The sequence below is a fragment of the Mustela nivalis genome, assembly GCF_964662115.1.
Source record: "Mustela nivalis genome assembly, chromosome: 4".
NCBI classification, from domain to species: domain Eukaryota; kingdom Metazoa; phylum Chordata; class Mammalia; order Carnivora; family Mustelidae; genus Mustela; species Mustela nivalis.
The window spans coordinates 23,890,749-23,907,568 of record NC_139023.1 but is presented as its reverse complement, the minus strand read 5'-3'; the positions used below and the strand labels follow the sequence as shown (position 1 = coordinate 23,907,568).

Genomic DNA, 16,820 nt, shown 5'->3' with positions numbered 1-16,820 from the left:
TTTTATACCTGGTAAATCAGCTTGGGAAATGAATTTGATGTAACTACTTACCTTGAACATGGACATAAATGGTTGAGGCCTTGTCAGTGTCCCGGTAGAAGCACTTGTAGGCTCCAGTATCATTTCCAATCACTTTTGGGATTGTGAGCGTTTTACAGAAGGGGCTGTCCTTGCACTCAGTCACTGCCACTCTTTTCTCAGAGCCACTCTGATTGTTGGGCCAGAGCCAGTCCAAGTCCCTCTCTCCACTGAAAAATTAATTCCAGGGAAGTAATCATGGGTAATGCCACACTATGAGGCGGTTTCTAAGAAAACAGAAGGTTTGTTTCTCAAACTTTTATAAACTCAACAGATAGATTCACCGCCTTCTACCAATGACAGACTGAATGGGCAAATGACAAAAAGCCATAAACTCAGCTTCAGACACCACTTATAAGAATTCCTGAGTTTTCTATTAATTAACTTATTCACTCAACAAATATTTCTTAAGCGAATGCTATGTGCCAAGTGTTGTTAAAGTCTGGGGACACAACAATGAACAAATCAGACAAAAACCTATGCCTTTATGGAACTTCAGTCTAGTTAAAAGAAACAGGCAATGAAATAGTAAGTAAACCTCAATGAAGCTGAATTTTTTTTAGTAAAATTTATGGTGTAAGTAAAGTGTAAGGTGGTGATAAGTACTGTGGAGAAAATATAGAATATGCAAAGAGTAAAGAGTTCTGGAGGGAGGGGGCTTGATGAAGCCATAGAAGCACAGGGAAGAACAGTATTCCAGGCAGAGGGAACAGAAAATGTAAGGGCTTTGGGACAGGAATATCTGAAGTATCAGGGGAATGTCAAGGAAGCCAGAGTCATCAGGTAACAGTGGCAGGCAGGAATATAAGAAGTGAGGTTCAGAAGTAAGAGGGCGCAATTGTTTCAGAGCCTCACAGAACCTTATACAGACTGCATTCAAACAAAGATTACTTTCATTGTAGCATTTCCCTGCAAAGCCCTAAGAGAGATAGTCCACATTAAAAAAGAAAGAAAAGCAACATCATTGAGACTTCTTTCAAAGAATCTGAACTTTCCACAAAGTTGCAGCTACATGAGCAAAGTTACCTTAACACACTCCATGGCTTTTCCAGGACTTAAAAAATTCTTTTGTATGAGTTTTAAAAGGAAGTATGGGATCTTTGGGGATTTTAAATACCCTCTGTTATTGAAGATGGAAAATCCACTAAGAAATGTGTCTTCGGATAGCAAAGCTGGAGAAATAGCACAATTACATGTCTTTTCCCAAGGGCTGGATATGGGTTACCTACCCTTGATAAGGGGATGAGAGTATCCTTTGCAGTCTACAGTCTGAAATAGACCTGTGTCATGTTGACCACTGGTGTTCATCAAGTGTAAGCAATGGCAGTAAGCTGACCAAGGTTCTCTGTGCACCCCTGGTGAGGGCAATTTCACCACCCCACATCTCTGCCAAAGACACACTGAGAGGTTCCTGAGACGTCTCCAGGTCACTGCATTAAACCCCCAAGTCTTCTACTTTTCCTTTGGGGGTTGAGGCTATGACACAAAATCTAAATGCTTCTCCCTTTCAAAGAACCCAGCTTCCCCTGTTAGCAAAAAATCAATAGCACGACTTCTTGCTAGCAAAATTCCAGAACATCAAGCCGAAGCATGAAGTCCATTACCTGTACGGAACATGCACTCAGTAATATTAATGACCAAATATCAGACTGCTACTACAGTCATAATTTCATCAGAAAGTAAAATTCCTGGCAAGGGCTAAACAAATGTCCAAGAGCCATTCTGAATATAACAAATATGGTCCCAAACTCCTTCAACTCCATCCCTTAAGGGTAAAAGGGAAAATCCTCAATTTCACTTATTTATTCAATATTTATCAAATGTCTACTATTTACTGTGGGGGGGGGGGCAGAGAGGAGCAGGAAAACAATTCCAGAAAAATCATACAAAATTTCTGAGAGAAGAGCTTTCTCATTTTTCATTATTAAATCACTTATTAAAAACCTCACTATTTACAATTACTACAACTCTACTACAATTCTCCTTATGTAGATTATTTTTCCCTCAATAAACAAGGAGTTACTTAACATAGGAAATCTGAATGTGAAATGAATCCTTACCTGCAAGTAATCCGAAGAGTTGTATTAGCCATAATTGTAAGTATGTCTTTCTGTACACTGAGTCTGGGTAGATCAGGGGAAATACTAGGCAAACCTAGAAACAAATTAAATAAATGAATATGGTTGCCACTGAGTCAGACCCAATAGGAAACACCTTCCATAAACAATGCACACTCTATACTTTAAAAGGCCTCTTCAGCAATTCATTGTGTAAAACTGTGAATTTACTTTTCACCATTCCCAGTAAAAGTTCACAAACTGTGTCATAACAGGAAGAATGGGCAGATGGTCATAAAGCAACACAAAAGTTCTGCAATTCATGGAGCTAGGGTGGAGTTCCTGTTTTCCTGCATTGCCAACTTCAAGGTCTTACAAAAGGATATAGGACATTGAAACCAAATGAACCTTCATCTGATGATCTCACTCCCTTGGGAAAGGACCCACTGACATTTCTTATAAAGCATAGGATGCACACAGTTGACTAAATTGCTGATTAATGAATACCACTAAGAGAGATTTCTATACAGTTCATCTATGTACCCTGAAGGGGGGAGGAGGGTCCATGACATTGTCTCATTTTCCTTTATCAATTCTCTAGAGCACTTCCTCTGGTAACTGAACTGCCAAAGTTGGAAAACTGTACATTAAAACTAGGTGAGAGGAACTGGGCGGGGGGTGGGGAGGAGGGACATTTGCCAGTGTCCATATCATACACCTTTAATACACTTGTCCTTAGAGAATGGAACTAAAAAAGTGTAATACTAATGAATTAAAATTGGGGAATCTCAAGTTATTAATCAAAGCTCTGAGCTCTCCCTGATTCCAAGCTTAGGATACAAGACGCTGTCTTCACCTAAAAATACCGCAGGACAGATTCCTCACCATGGATCGCTCCTCAGCAAGAAAACAGAGTTCTTTGTGAACTACAAGCGAAGAGCTAATAAATGATGACAATCTATCTGAAAAAGAAAAACTGTCTGTTATGCTAGGGCCTTAAGAACAAGATCTCAAAAACATCACCTTAAAAAGTGATGGATGCTGGGTAAGCTTGCAGGTTTCATACAATCCTTAACTCACATCAACTAAGAACAAATGATTCTCTACCCAAAGAATATGGAAACACTAATTCAGAAAGATACATGCACCCCTGTGTTTATCGCAGCATTATTTACACTAGCCAAGATAAGGAAGTAACCTAGTGTCTGTCCATCAATAGATGAGTAGATAAGAAAGAGGTAGATGTCATGGGATATTACTCAGCCATAAAAAAGAATGAAACTTTGCCATTTTGCAACTACGCGGATGGAGCTAGAGAGTATTATTCTAAACAAAGTACGTAAGTCAGAGAAAGACAAATACCGAAGATTTCACTCATTTGTGGAATTTAAGAAACAAAATAAACAAATAAAAAACAGACTCTTAAATATAGAGAACAAGCTGATGGTTACCGGAGGGGAGGTGGGTGAGGGGACGGGTGATACAGGGGGTGCAGATTAAGAGCACACGTATCATGATGAGAACTCAGTAATGTATAGAACTGATGAATCACTATATTGTAGACCCAAAACTAATAGAACGCTGGTATGTTAATTACACTAGAATTTAAAAAATAAGTAAATAAAAACATTTTTAAAAAGAACCACTGACTCTCAAGGTCTAAACTGGCACTGATCTTGGTGGGTAAATAAGACAGTATTAGCAAATATGAAAAAGTATGAGTAAAGAGACTGAGCAAATATCCAGTGCAAATACCCCGTATATTGAATCTGTGGACCTCAATGTGAACAGCTGCAGACAAATGAATAACTGCTCACACCTATTCCTACACGCTCACTCAGATGTGCAAAGTAGGTTGCTGACACACCTGTAGATTTGTTGATAAATATCATAGGTTTTTTTTAAGAAAAAAAACTAGAAATTAAGTTATATCAATAAATCTCAGAAACTAATTGGTATCGGTACTGATTTGTGTTTGGGCTAGTAATTCTTAAACTTTAAGATGTGTAAGATATCCTGAGCCCTACAAATCTGCATTTTCACAAATATTTCAGATGACTCGATCACCCACAGTCATAGGACACTCTTGGACAGTTATTGACCTGGCTTATCATGTTCAGTTACTTAGCACAGCATTTTTTTAATATGAAAGGAAATAACTGCACCCAAAGTAGATAAACAATAAAGTGAAGTGTTTAAAAGCAATAGAAAAGACTTTTAACGATGGTGTCTCACTTTAAGATGAGGAAAATGAAAACAACTCATTTGGATGAGTACAAGTATCAAACCTGTCTGGGAAACACTAGGTTAAGAAACACACTGAAAACAGTAACTTAACACAATGTGTACAATAATCCAAATGAGAAGGAACTTAATTATTCACGCACATGAGAAAGAAAATGGTAGTAAAAAAAAAAAAAAAAAAAAAAGCTCTAAATAAGCCATGTTCATCCTACCACCAAAATAAGAGGTTCTTGAAGATCTCTCTTAAATGATTATCAGAGATTATCTCATACTCTAGACTCCCTTTCTTATGTTCAAAAAATGAAAGATATGCTCTCCATTCATCGGAAGCTAAGACAATACCATATTATTCTAGAGACATGTATACAACAAAAATCTTTGCGACAAGGCTTTATCAATAATGATATCTTTAAATTCCTATCTGTAGACCAACCAACATTCAATTTTGTTTTTCTCCATTAAGCTTCATTCATTTTCATCGGCAAGTTTAAGTTCTACTCTTCGGAAAATTCTAAAGAAACAACTGTAAGAAGCACATATGCTGCTACTCAATAAAAAGCCCTTCTATGTTCAAATTCCCTAACCAAAATTAATTAATTTGTGCACTATTACCCTTCCAGCTCAAAGACAGGAAGGAAAAACAACAGTGCCTCTGTTTCTAGAATTTGATGGCACCAATTACAGCCCAATCCAATTAAGCAAGTCACACACTCCAAAAGGGCAACCTCATCATTATATTCAGGACAACCCGATTACAGTTACTAACGCTGCGCTATGAAACACCCCAGGCTTAGAAGCAACTCACTTCTTTGTGGGATACAGAACAACCACATGTTCCAGACCATAAAGGGGGAGAGAGAGGTCTTGTCAGGGACAAATGAGCGTCCCTGGTGGAGCTGGCCCTGATGAACCAAGTCATTATTAAGAAAATTTAATAACTATAGACAGATGATCTTTTTACTGTATATGAGTGTCTTTTTTTTTTTTAAGACATGTGATTCTTTCATTTCAATATAAGGAATTTCTCTCTGAATTATTTGACTTGTTTTCCCCTCCACCTTCTCCCCTTCCTCACCCTCCAAAGAGTGGAAGTCTGGAAATCAGCAAACTGTGGCTACAGAAAAGAGATATGAGAAAGAGGCATCGGGCAAGGAAAGTGAAGAGAGAAAGGCAGACATTTATTGCATCAAGAGCATGGGTGTTCTTAGTCCTGAAGGAGTCTGAAATATACGTGGCAAGGAAAGCGCGGAGTGGAGCTAAATCTAGCTACCTAGTCCCGCAGAGTTAAGTTTTCAGAACGTGAACTTCTGACCATGCGCTTATCCCAAGGACCCAAAGCTTTGAAAGGTGACTGTTAACGTGGAGACATTTGGGGAGGCTGTCACAACCCCGGCTTGGAGCCCAATTTCACCTCCTCTCTGCAAGGGAAGTATCATCTTGCACCAAAGAAGGGGGGGAAAGTTTCCCTGAACTGCACCTCATACAGTGGGTATGTTTGTGGGTTCCGACCAGAAGGGAACAGCCCACCGGGGTCCGCTCGACTCCTGCAGAAGCAGAGCTGAGTGCACCATACAGGCGCTCCGAGCAAACCGGCTTGCGCTCCCTGCAAGGCGTCTTTCCGCGCGCCCGGGGCTGGAACCGTGCAACCAGCGGGACAAAGTTCCACCGCCTGTTCCCGCCTGCGGGGGCACCTCCTGCCTGCCAACCCCGGGCGCCTGCCTTCCCACCCCAGACCTCTCGAGGCCCCGCAGCACTCGCTCCAGCCCGAGGCCCGGTCGGAGACCATAGTCGGGGGCGTGGGGGAAAGGAACTGGGCTCGGGAGACCACCAAATCTCTGGATAATCTTAAGCCAATCAAAGAGCCTCAGTTTCCTCATTGGTAAATGAAAAAACTCAAAGTGTCAAGTCACTTTTCATCTTTCCAGCTCTCTGATTCCGAGTAAGATCGGCCTCCAGGACCTCTCCGTATCCCCCCATCTCTCCACCCGCACCCGACCTTTCCGCCTTCCTTCTAGGGAGTGGGCTCCTTACCCACTGAGGCAGCCCTGGTCTCCACGCAGAGCCACAGAGCGATGGCCAGCAGCGCCTTGCTCTCCATCCCGCACCTCGCGCCGGGCGCAGTGCCCAGGACCCGGGCGCCGGTTCTTTCCCCCTGGGCCTGTCCCGCGAAGAAGGCGCGGAGGTGGAACGGGCGCCGTAGTGCAGGACTGTGGGCGCAAAGGGGAGGGTGCCCTGGCTCCGGCACGGCTTGCAGGAGCGTCTGCGGGGGCCGGGAGGACAGGAAATCCCCGCTGCGCGACCGCTCCGGGCTTTCGGCAGCGCGCAAGGGATGCTCTGCGCGGGCAGAAGAGACAACCACCCACCGCCAGCTCTCCCGGGGTCCCGGGACTTAGTGCAGTGCGAGAGCTGGAAGCCGAAACTCTAGAGCTTGGGGGCGGGACTGTGAGGGGCGGGGCTGGGGCGGGGTTCCCCTCGGCCGCCGGCCCCGCCTCTCAGCCGGGTACCAGGCCGGGACCCGCTGCTTCCCGTGCGGATTCGGTCTCCGGGTCTCCCGGCTTGCCTGGGACTGCGTGTGGCCCCGAAACGTCCCAGGCGCACCAACTCCCGTAAGGGCTTCCGAAACACTCCAAGCTTGAGTAGGCTGGGGCCCTCCGAGAGGCGGGTGGGGGCTGCGTGATATCGAAGCAGGGGTCAGCGCTGCTGCAGCGCTGCTCCAGTGCAGGCGAAGGACACGGAGCCTTCAGGAGTACCGAAATTTGCGACCATCTTCTGCGCCCGCGCGTTCCTGAAGTGGCTGGGGGACAGACCGTGGATCAGCAGCAGGTTGAAGCGACCAGGGAAAAGCAGATACTGAGCCCAGGAAAATGCAGGATCGCAAATCGGTGGTGACTGCAGCCTAGTTTGCTTGCCTAGAAAAAAAAAAACAACAACAACAACAACAAAAAAACTATAGTTTAAAAATCCGACTCTGAATGTATTTAGTCAGAATATACACATGCTAAGTTCTCCAGCGTGTTTCCTCTTTCTTTCCTATTTCCTCTTACACCTGGCATCTTCAAATGTTTTTACGTTACCAGCCTAGTCCCCAAAGGCACTTAAATTTGAGACCCTTTACCGGGCTTTCACCAAAAACCTACAGCAGAGAGCTGTAGGCACCCAGGGCTCTAGCACACTCGCACTGTGAGAGCCACCCATCCGAGTGAGGCTCTCTCCTTGACAAGGGACTTTTGTCCACCTTGTTACCTGACAAGGAGCCCCTACTTGACTTTTCCTGAGCTTTTGACCAGGCCCCTTTTCAGGACAGAGCTCCCAGACAAGATACCCTCAGGCCGAGGCAAAGCAGGCCAGCTTCATTGGAGATGCAATGAAGCAAATGCTCCGGGATCAGACTCCGGGCACACAGAACACTCTGTACCAAACCTCACAGCGATCTCTCTGCATGCGTAGACTCCTCATGGAGCTGTTTGGAGAATTCAGGTCCTTTAGATGCTTTTTCCCCCCTTCTTTTCTCTCCATTTCTCCTCACCTAGAGAGAGACACCAAATTCCTCAAACTTCTTTAAATAGAGATCTTGCAGATCTCTCTGTCTTAAAGGACTATCCTTCAGGGAGATGAAGAGGTAGAATTATTAGTTCTGCATCTAAACTGAACCCCCCTTCCTGAAATACCCAATGTGAAGTATTGCTTTTCTTCTATGTTTAAGATCACCAAGGGTGGCCTGGGTATAAGTATTGTGTGTTGGCTTTTTTTAATTTAAAATATAACTTGAGGGATGTCTGGGTGGCTCAGTTCACTAAGCATCTGCCTTTGGCTCAGGTCATGATCCCAAGGGGAGCCTGCTTCTCCCTCTCCCTCTGTTCCTCTCCCCTGTTCATTCTCTCCCTCTCTCTCTCTCCTAAATAAATAAACAAAATCTCTTTAAGAATATAATATAATATAACTTGAAGATCATTCTACATCAACCCGTAAGGTTCCATCTTATTCTTTTTAATAGTGGCATGATGTTTCCCAATAGAGATGTACTAATATTTGATCCAGGAGATAGTTACTGGGAAGAGGCACAGATCTCCTTAAAGAAACTCCTCCCTTCCTGCGAATAAACTTAGCAAATAAAACAGGACAGGCTCTGGCAAAGCTGGACTGGGGAAGGGGGTTGGAACCTGGCTTGGAAAAGGCCATTTTACTCCATTTCCATTTCCATCTCCAAACAATTCTTTTTTTCTCAGGCTTATTTACAATTCATGACACTTCCTCTTCCAGGTCTCACTTAGGAAGATAGTGTCTCCTCCGAATGCAAACCAGAACCTGCAGGCCCGTGGTAATAGCCCCCTTTAGAAGTCTTGGAGGAAATGATGCGTCTTTGATGGCCACAAGACCAGAATTTGGCAGGGTCTCAATGAAATCAGTCTACCACATTCCCTCCCACACAGTACTTAGAAGTGCCTTATGTTCATGAAAAATGACAAAGTCTGTTTTTTGAAAAATGCCTGGTCTATGGGCAACACCCTCCCATTATCTGGCACCAATGAAGTAATTTCGTGACTTAATCCTGCAGTACAGGTACAGCCACGGCCTATCAAAGTGCCCAAGTCTGTTCGGTGCTCCAGAGATGGGATTTAGACACATTTGGGGGTGAAGCAGCAAAGAGTGCCACAGACTCTGGGACCACACTACCTGGGCTTAACCCTCAGATCTACCTCTTACTATCCATGCAATCCTTACCTATTTATTGGTCGCATACCTATGAGACACAAAAGATGATAATAGTACCTACTTCATAGGGTTTTTTGTAAGAATTAAATGAGTTATTTCACATAAGGCACTTAGAATAAGACCCAAGAGCTGGTGAGCACACTTAGTACATAGTAAGCAACTAATACATAGGAAGCATCCTATGAAGATCAGTCATGCTACATACAGTGTGTGGCCGCCTTTGTGCTACAGAGATCTACACTGAAAATAAGGCTCACTCATTCAATAGCAGTTTTTGAGCACCTACTATGTGCTAGGCACTATAATAGAGACTACAGGGTTTTGGTTTTTTTTTTAAGATTTGTTTATTTATTTATTTGACAGACAGAGATCACAAGGAGGCAGAGAGGCAGGCAGAGAGAGAGAGAGGAGGAAGCAGGCTCCCCGCTTGAGCAGAGAGCCCGTGCAGGACTGGATCCCAGGACCCTGAGATCATGACCTGAGCTGAAGGCAGAGGCTTTAATCCACTGAGCCACCCTGGCGCCCCTAGAGACTACAGTTACAATGCTGAAAATAAAGGCAATATGAGCAGAAATGAGCTGTCATCACATAGCTCCCTTTAGGGCAACTTTAACTCAGTCACAGAGTGTTCTATATTCTAGCTACTTCTTTGGGTTTCATGCACACTGAATATACATTGTTCATATCACCAAAGCACGCTACATAAATTATACTCCATGATGCCAAATTTGGCTCCATCACTATAAACATTTTGGACTTCATATGTTAAAAAGTAAAAATGAAGACTAGCAAAAATTTAATAATTGTGGAAACTGGATGTTGAGTATATATGGGTTCATTTCATTTCATTTCTCTTTACTATTACATGTTTAAAATTTTCCGTGCTAAAAAAATTTTAATGTAACTTACCCCAAATGATGCCTGATCTAGTATACTGTCACTAACTTTTCCACATCAGTATCTTGACATTACCTCTGGGACATGGTTGAGACAAAGAGGCAGATGGATGAGAATTTGCACTTTTTATTTCATATATTTCTATACCACTTCATCAAAAGAAGAAAGTGTTACTTTTATAAATAAAAAATATAAAGATCAACTCTCTCTTCTAGTGTCTATTATATTTTCAAATACTGCCATTTGTTGATTACCTATTTGCATAACACTTTCCCATGTTTACTTCTTTTAATTTGTGTCCAATATTTGTTTATGTTGTAACTTACAAGAGCTTATGACTTGCCAGATGTTGGCTTGATTTCGTAGCACATCTGTACTCATGACTATCATGTCATGGGAGATTATAAACATACCCTTTATCTCTCATTCACCTTCCTTCCACACACACATTTATTTCACTCTCTGTGTGATTTATTTTTTTAACTTAAACTTAAAATATATGTGTATATTCAAGGGAAAAAAAAGGCTATGTCCCCGCAAAGCCAGGTTTGACTTGCATGTTTCTATTAGTGGTTGGTTTTATTCCTAAACTCTAACATTCTAATAAATATAAAACAAATTCCTTTTTGTGAAATGGATGAAACAGAATCTAATTACTTGCCACCCACAAAGGAAAAATCCCAGTTACTTTAAATAATTATGTCTATGTGCCCTCCCCAAACTATCCCATTCAGTTTCTTGTTATAGCTCACATACATATAAATAAAACCATTTTTTAAGGTGGAAAGCAAGCAAGGAATTTAAATAATCAACTGAAAATTCACACAGCACAAGAGAAGGATGTTAGAAAATAATAAAAGTAGCCAACATTCATCACGTACCTCCTTTGGGCAGACACTGTTCCGAATACTTCACTTCATCCTTTGCTTGATCCTTAGAACATCCCATGAGGGCAGCAATCATTATTAGCAAATCTTAGTAGAAAAAAGAAATAGGGGTGCCTGGGTGGCTCAGTGGGTTAAGCCTCTGCCTTCGGCTCAGGTCATGATCCCAGAGTCCTGGGATCGAGCCCCGCATCAGGCTCTACGCTCAGCAGAGAGCCTGCTTCCTCTCTCTCCCCACCTGCCTCTCTGCCTACTTGTAATCTCTGTCTGTCAAATAAATAAATAAAATCTTTAAAAAAAAAAAAGAAAAGAAAAGAGAAGTAAAGACAAGAAATTTTTTATTTTTAACTTCAGTAGTATTCCTTTGCCTTCCTAAAAGTCTTGCCCCAAAAGTGCTTTATCTGTTTGCAAATAATGGATGCATAATTTTCTCACCGTTAATCAATGACATAATAGAAGCCAAGACACTCTTTACTTTTTTAGAGAAGAAGGAGGTGGAGGAGATTTGGGGAGCACTTACTATGTGCCAGGTAGTTTCCTTGGATTATCTTCTTTTAACATTTACAATTACCCAATGTAGAAGATACTCATAGTGGCTTGTGGCAAGGGCGGGGGTTGCAGGGGTGAGGTTTAGTTTTAGCTTTTCTAAAATCCCACAACAAGAGGTGGAGTCAGAACTGAAAGACAGAGAGGTATTAAACACCCAAGAGAGATCCCTCCAAGCACATAGAGATAGTTTCTTATTGAGGGTTGGTCTCTTTCAAGGGATGAGACTGTCAGTCAATGTCACTGGCTTCCTCAGCCTCTCTATGATGATCACTTCCATTTTCCCAAGCAGATAGTAGGCCAAGGGTGACTTAGGAGAATCACTCTGGGACAAATGACCAAGAAAGAGGAAACAAACTGAGGGTTACTGGAGGAGAGGTGGGTGGGGGGATGGGGTAACTGGGTGATGGGCATTAAGGAAGGCGTGTGATATGAGTACTGGGTGTTATTTACAAATGATGAATATGAACTCTACATCTGAAACTAATGATAAGTAATTGAATTTAAATAAAATAATAATAAAAAAGAAAGATATGTTCTACACAGGGAGAAAAAAAAAAGAATGAAGGGCAGGATCTCCCCTTTACCCACACTAGGAATCCCAACCTGGTGGATCCTCATGTTGCTTCCAACCTCTGTCCCACTGATCCTTTCCTCTAAAGGAAGGTAGTTTTTACTATACACATAATTATTTGTGCATTTAGGACTTGGGACATTTCTTTTCCATCATGGATTTTATTTATTTATTTATTTATTTATTTATTTATTTATTTATTGGTCCTTTGGTCTCCTGGAAAAATTTTAGTCAACCTTCAATACTCACTCAGGTCAAATGTCCTTCCCAAGTGGTATGTTTTAGTTTTCTGTTTCAAGTCTTCTTCGATTGAAATCTTCTCAGAAGAAATAATCAGGGGTTAAGTCTTACCTGAGCAAGTAGTTGAGTCTAAAAGGATGGTTTTAAGTTTTAATTAGAATGGTGAAATGCATAATGATTATGCTTATTTAGTAAAATGTATCTTCTGTACTATAGACTTATGGGGACATGCCTAATTAAATAGAGTTATTGTCAAAGATACCATGGGGTGAAAATTATATATGCTAGCTATGTATCACATATCTTACATTCTTAAATTCACATTTAAGTAATAACCATACATTTAATAAATATATCCAGAGCTTTGTTGAATTTATACTTTTTTCTAGACAAATCAATATGAATTATTATGTTATTCACAGAGCTAAGAAATTGCTTTCCTTTTCCTATATACACACAGCACTTACATGATATGATACATAATATATTCATATGTTTATGTGAATGATTCACCCTCAAAAGCAGACATTAGATCAAATTCATTTTGTATCCTTAGTGGCTAACATTTCGTGCATACTCACCTCTCAATACATTGATGGATTTCAAATGATTTTTGTCATCTTCCTTTCTGCTGGTCTTTATTTTTCTTTCGCCTCCCCCCCCCCCAGAATCACATGTCTCTTGGGTATCCTCACAGTTATCTTTACAGAGTGTGACTTGTTGAGATAAAGAAAACTATACAATGGCAACATAGACACAGGCAGAATGAAAAAGTTCTTAATTTCTTAAGCAGGGTCCATTGGAGTTTTGTTTTTGATCTTAAGTAATGAAGAAAAAGGAAAAAAACATTTATTAGATTTGCATGTGCTATACAAGAAATGTGTGACTTGAATTTCACGCCAGTGTCTTTTGCAGATTGTAACCATTTTCCAGTGAATTAAGACCATCTCCCCTTTTAAAAACTTATCAAAATTTTTCAAGAACTGAATAATGCTTTTGTTTTTTAAGCCTTTGTTTCCCAGCAAATAGTTACAAGCCACTCATCCTTCATAGGAAAAATACATGCACTTCCAGGTTAGTCGTACAAGATTTCAGTGCTGTTCACATTTTTACAGAATAAAGAGTGTTCCCAGTAATGTTGCTTCACCAGCACTAAGAGCTAGTCAATGACAGCAGAAAAGTTTTATGTTCTTTGTATATAAATATAGTCTTCAGAGTTTCCAAAACATTGGTGAGTAGTCCCTTGAGGCACAAGTAAAAATTCTCTCTCTGAGCAGTATTTTTGAACATTCACTTCTAATACTTCACTACCTTGGTGCACATTTTTAAAAAGAAGAGAAAAGAAAACCCACCAAATGAGACTACTCACCAAGGGAAACTCCACACAGAGGGAAATTTTTAAATAGTATAAAAAATACAATTTCAGATCTAACTGATAATCATCCAAAAATTGGTCAGGCTGGTTATAGGCACATGAAAGGCCATAAGGGAGTCATTTTATGCATCTGACCACATAATATAAATAGAAGTTCCAGATGTGGAGAAAATGAGTCTAGTAACAAAGCAACACATCGAAAATATTAGACGTTAGAATAGTCTTTGGATTGTGTACAGAATCACTCGCATTTCTCTGTCCTAAGAAAACTTGACCTTGCTTTTCCCTAAGGTACTTCATTGTCTGTAACTTTTACCTTTCCTTCATCATAGAGGTTCTTGAAAGAGCAGAGGCTGTCCTTCACCCTCTCTCTTCAAGGACAATAGCTTCTTCTCAGTCTTGACTCTGCTCAGCATCTCTACAATATCCATCCTGCTGTCCATCCCCTTTTGAAGCTCTACCTTTGTCTGATGTTCATAATACTGCACACACCTGTATCTTCAGCCATCTCCAGCTTTCAGAGGCTTGAGCTCCCTTGTTCAACTCTAAACACAGGGAATCTCCACATTCATTTTTGGTCATCCTCCTATGTGCTTTTCTACAACTTTCTCAGGGAACTCATTTCCCTTCACGACGTTAATTATTCTCTTTGTGGGAATCACTTACAAAATTGTGCTTTCCATCTCTGATGTCCTGCAGTAGCTCCAGACTCTAATCTCCAACCCTTCCTACACTTCACTGTGTGTATGTTCCACGGATGTCTTAAATTTGAAATGTCCAAAAACTGAACTCTTCATCACTTCACTCCCACTCTGCCTCCTCCAGCATTCTCAAGGGCAGAGTCCTTCTCGACACTATACTCCGTACTTTATAGGCACGACATTTCCTTGTCTTTCCCTTTCCGCCCAAATCCAATCTGGTCTACATTCTGTCCATCTCTTATATTAATCCACTCCTTATTTCTGTTCATCAAACTGCCTTGATTCATGACCATTTTGCCTTTGTCCTGGAATATTCCAGTCCATCCATCACTCTGCTGCCAGAGTTATCTTTCTAAAACACAAGGTTCAGCTCTCTTTTATGTCTGACAGTTGGCACTTACACACAGCATAAAGCCCCAAATCCTAAGCCTGGTGTTCAAAGGCTTCATTCTTTGCCAGCTTCCTGTTTTTCTAGGTTACCTTTCAATGTACATATACATACTGTATAGTCCAGCCAGACAGGGTCCACTGACCTCTTCCAGAAAATGCCTCAGATTTTCTTGTCTCCAGGCTTATGCTCAAGGTGCTCTCTTTGCTTGGGATGTACTTTATTCTATCTGCCTGTAGGAGGCTAACATCTCTTCAAAACCAGGTTCCAGGAAGTTTTTCCATCCCTGCCCTTCCTGCCCTGCCCACGTGAATTACTGTCTCCCTGACTACAACAGTCAGGATTTCTTGGGTTTTAAGCAACAGAATAGTTAACTTGAGCTGCCTTAATGTAAAGGATCATGTTGCTGTAAGTTATAAAACTACCTGGCTTCAGGTAGTTTTGTCGAGAGTCTCAGTGTGTCATCCTGCCATTTTTCTGTGATCTTCTCAATTCTGCTCTCAGGATCTCTTCATAGTTGAAAAAAAAAATGGTTGTATATCCTCATAATAAACTGTCCACAGAAAGAGAAAATTCTTTGCTGGAAGAACTTGAGAAATACTGAAGAAGACTCTTTGTCTTCAGGAAAAACTTCTTGTATCTCATTTGCCTACATCCCTACACCAATTATAGGAACAGTGTCTTAGCCCATTCAGGGTTATTATAACAAGAAACCATAGACTGGGTGACTCATAATCAACAGAAACTTATTTTTTCCAGTTCTGGAGTCAGAGAAGTCTGAGATCAAGTTGCCAGCAGGTTTGGTGTCCAGTGAGGGCCCACTTCCTGCTTCATAGAAAGTCATCTTCCTGCTCTGTCCTCACATGGTGCAAGAGGTTGAGAGGGTCCTCTGTGGTCTTTTTTATAAAAACCCTAATCCCATTCATGAGGACTCCATCCTCATGAACTAATAACCCTCCCAGAGACCCCACCTACCAATACCATCAACTTTGGAAGTGAGAATTTCAACATATGGATTGGGGGGGGTGCACTTAAACATTTAGATCATAGCAGGCAAGAAGGATGCCAATAGGATTAGATCAATCAGAATTCAACCCTGCAATTCAGAGTGGGGTTGATAAGATCAAAAACATATCACTGAAATGAGGAAGGGATTATTTCTCCCATCCAAGTACTAACCAGGCCCGACCCTGCTTAGCTTCCGAGATCAGACGAGATCGGGCGCGTTCAGGGTGGTATGGCCGTAGACGGATTATTTCTCAAAGAAAAATCTGGAGGACTTTTTTTTTAAAAGTAGGCTCCACACCCAGTTTGGAGCCCAACACCGGGTCTGAGATCAAGACCTGCGCTGGTATCAAGAGTCAAATGCTTAACCGAGTCACCCAGGTGCCCCTTGAAAGATTTTAAGAAAGCAAGGAGAGACGGTTTTTAGGGAGACAACCAACCAATGACCCCAATGTTCCTCATACTCCCAAAACCCATCATTCAGTATCTGTTGTGGCCTATATGATACTCTGCTTTACATCAGATTTATTTGGGTTATGTGTGTCTGTCTTCTCCAAAATATTGTGAGATAGAGGGCAGGCTTTGTACAGTTTTCATAATTGTTTTCTCTAAACTTCTAGTTAATTAAAGACATGACTTTTCCTTCTTCCTGTGAAATAATTCCCTTTCATCCAATGGTATTATTATAGCAGTAACTAGCATTTATTGGGTTACCATATGTCAGGTCCTGTTGTAAACACTTTATATGTTGACTCCTTTAATCCTCACCAACAACCTACAAAGTAGATACTATTATTGTCTTTATTTCATAGATGTAGAAACTAAGGCTCAGAGAGGTTAAGTAACTTGCCCAATGCTATATAGCTTGTGGTAGAGCCAGGAACTTGCCAGGGCAGAATGAATCCAAAGTTACACTTGAAAGAAGACTCTTAATGCTGGTTCATAGCTTAACAAAATATACCTCCTGGTAAAATAGTCATGAAGCTGCTTCTTGTGTTTCAGCTCTGAGATCATGACCTGTGCTGAAGGCAGAGGCTTAACCCACTGAGCCACCCAGGTGCCTCATACTAGTTTGTTCTTGTATTAAAACAACCATCCAAGTTTTGACAAGGCTCCTG

General features: G+C 41.3%; 1 protein-coding gene across 2 annotated transcripts in view; it reads right to left on the bottom strand.

Annotated features, from left to right (window-relative positions):
* Nucleotides 1-6,780, bottom strand: part of KDR (kinase insert domain receptor) — a gene marked incomplete at its 3' end in the record, with an annotated part of 43,966 nt that extends 37,186 nt beyond the window's left edge. Inside the window, exons 1-3 of one of the 2 annotated variants that reach the window (XM_082728637.1) lie at nucleotides 6,411-6,780; nucleotides 2,139-2,232; nucleotides 52-248 (exon numbers count right to left, since the gene is read on the bottom strand). In XM_082728637.1, coding sequence (XP_082584763.1) covers nucleotides 52-248; nucleotides 2,139-2,232; nucleotides 6,411-6,477 — 358 coding nt within the window. In that variant the 5' untranslated portion in view covers nucleotides 6,478-6,780. The remainder of the gene's footprint in view (nucleotides 1-51; nucleotides 249-2,138; nucleotides 2,233-6,410) is intronic. The other variant, XM_082728638.1, reaches the window with a different exon arrangement.
* Between the last annotated feature and the right edge of the window lie 10,040 nt (nucleotides 6,781-16,820).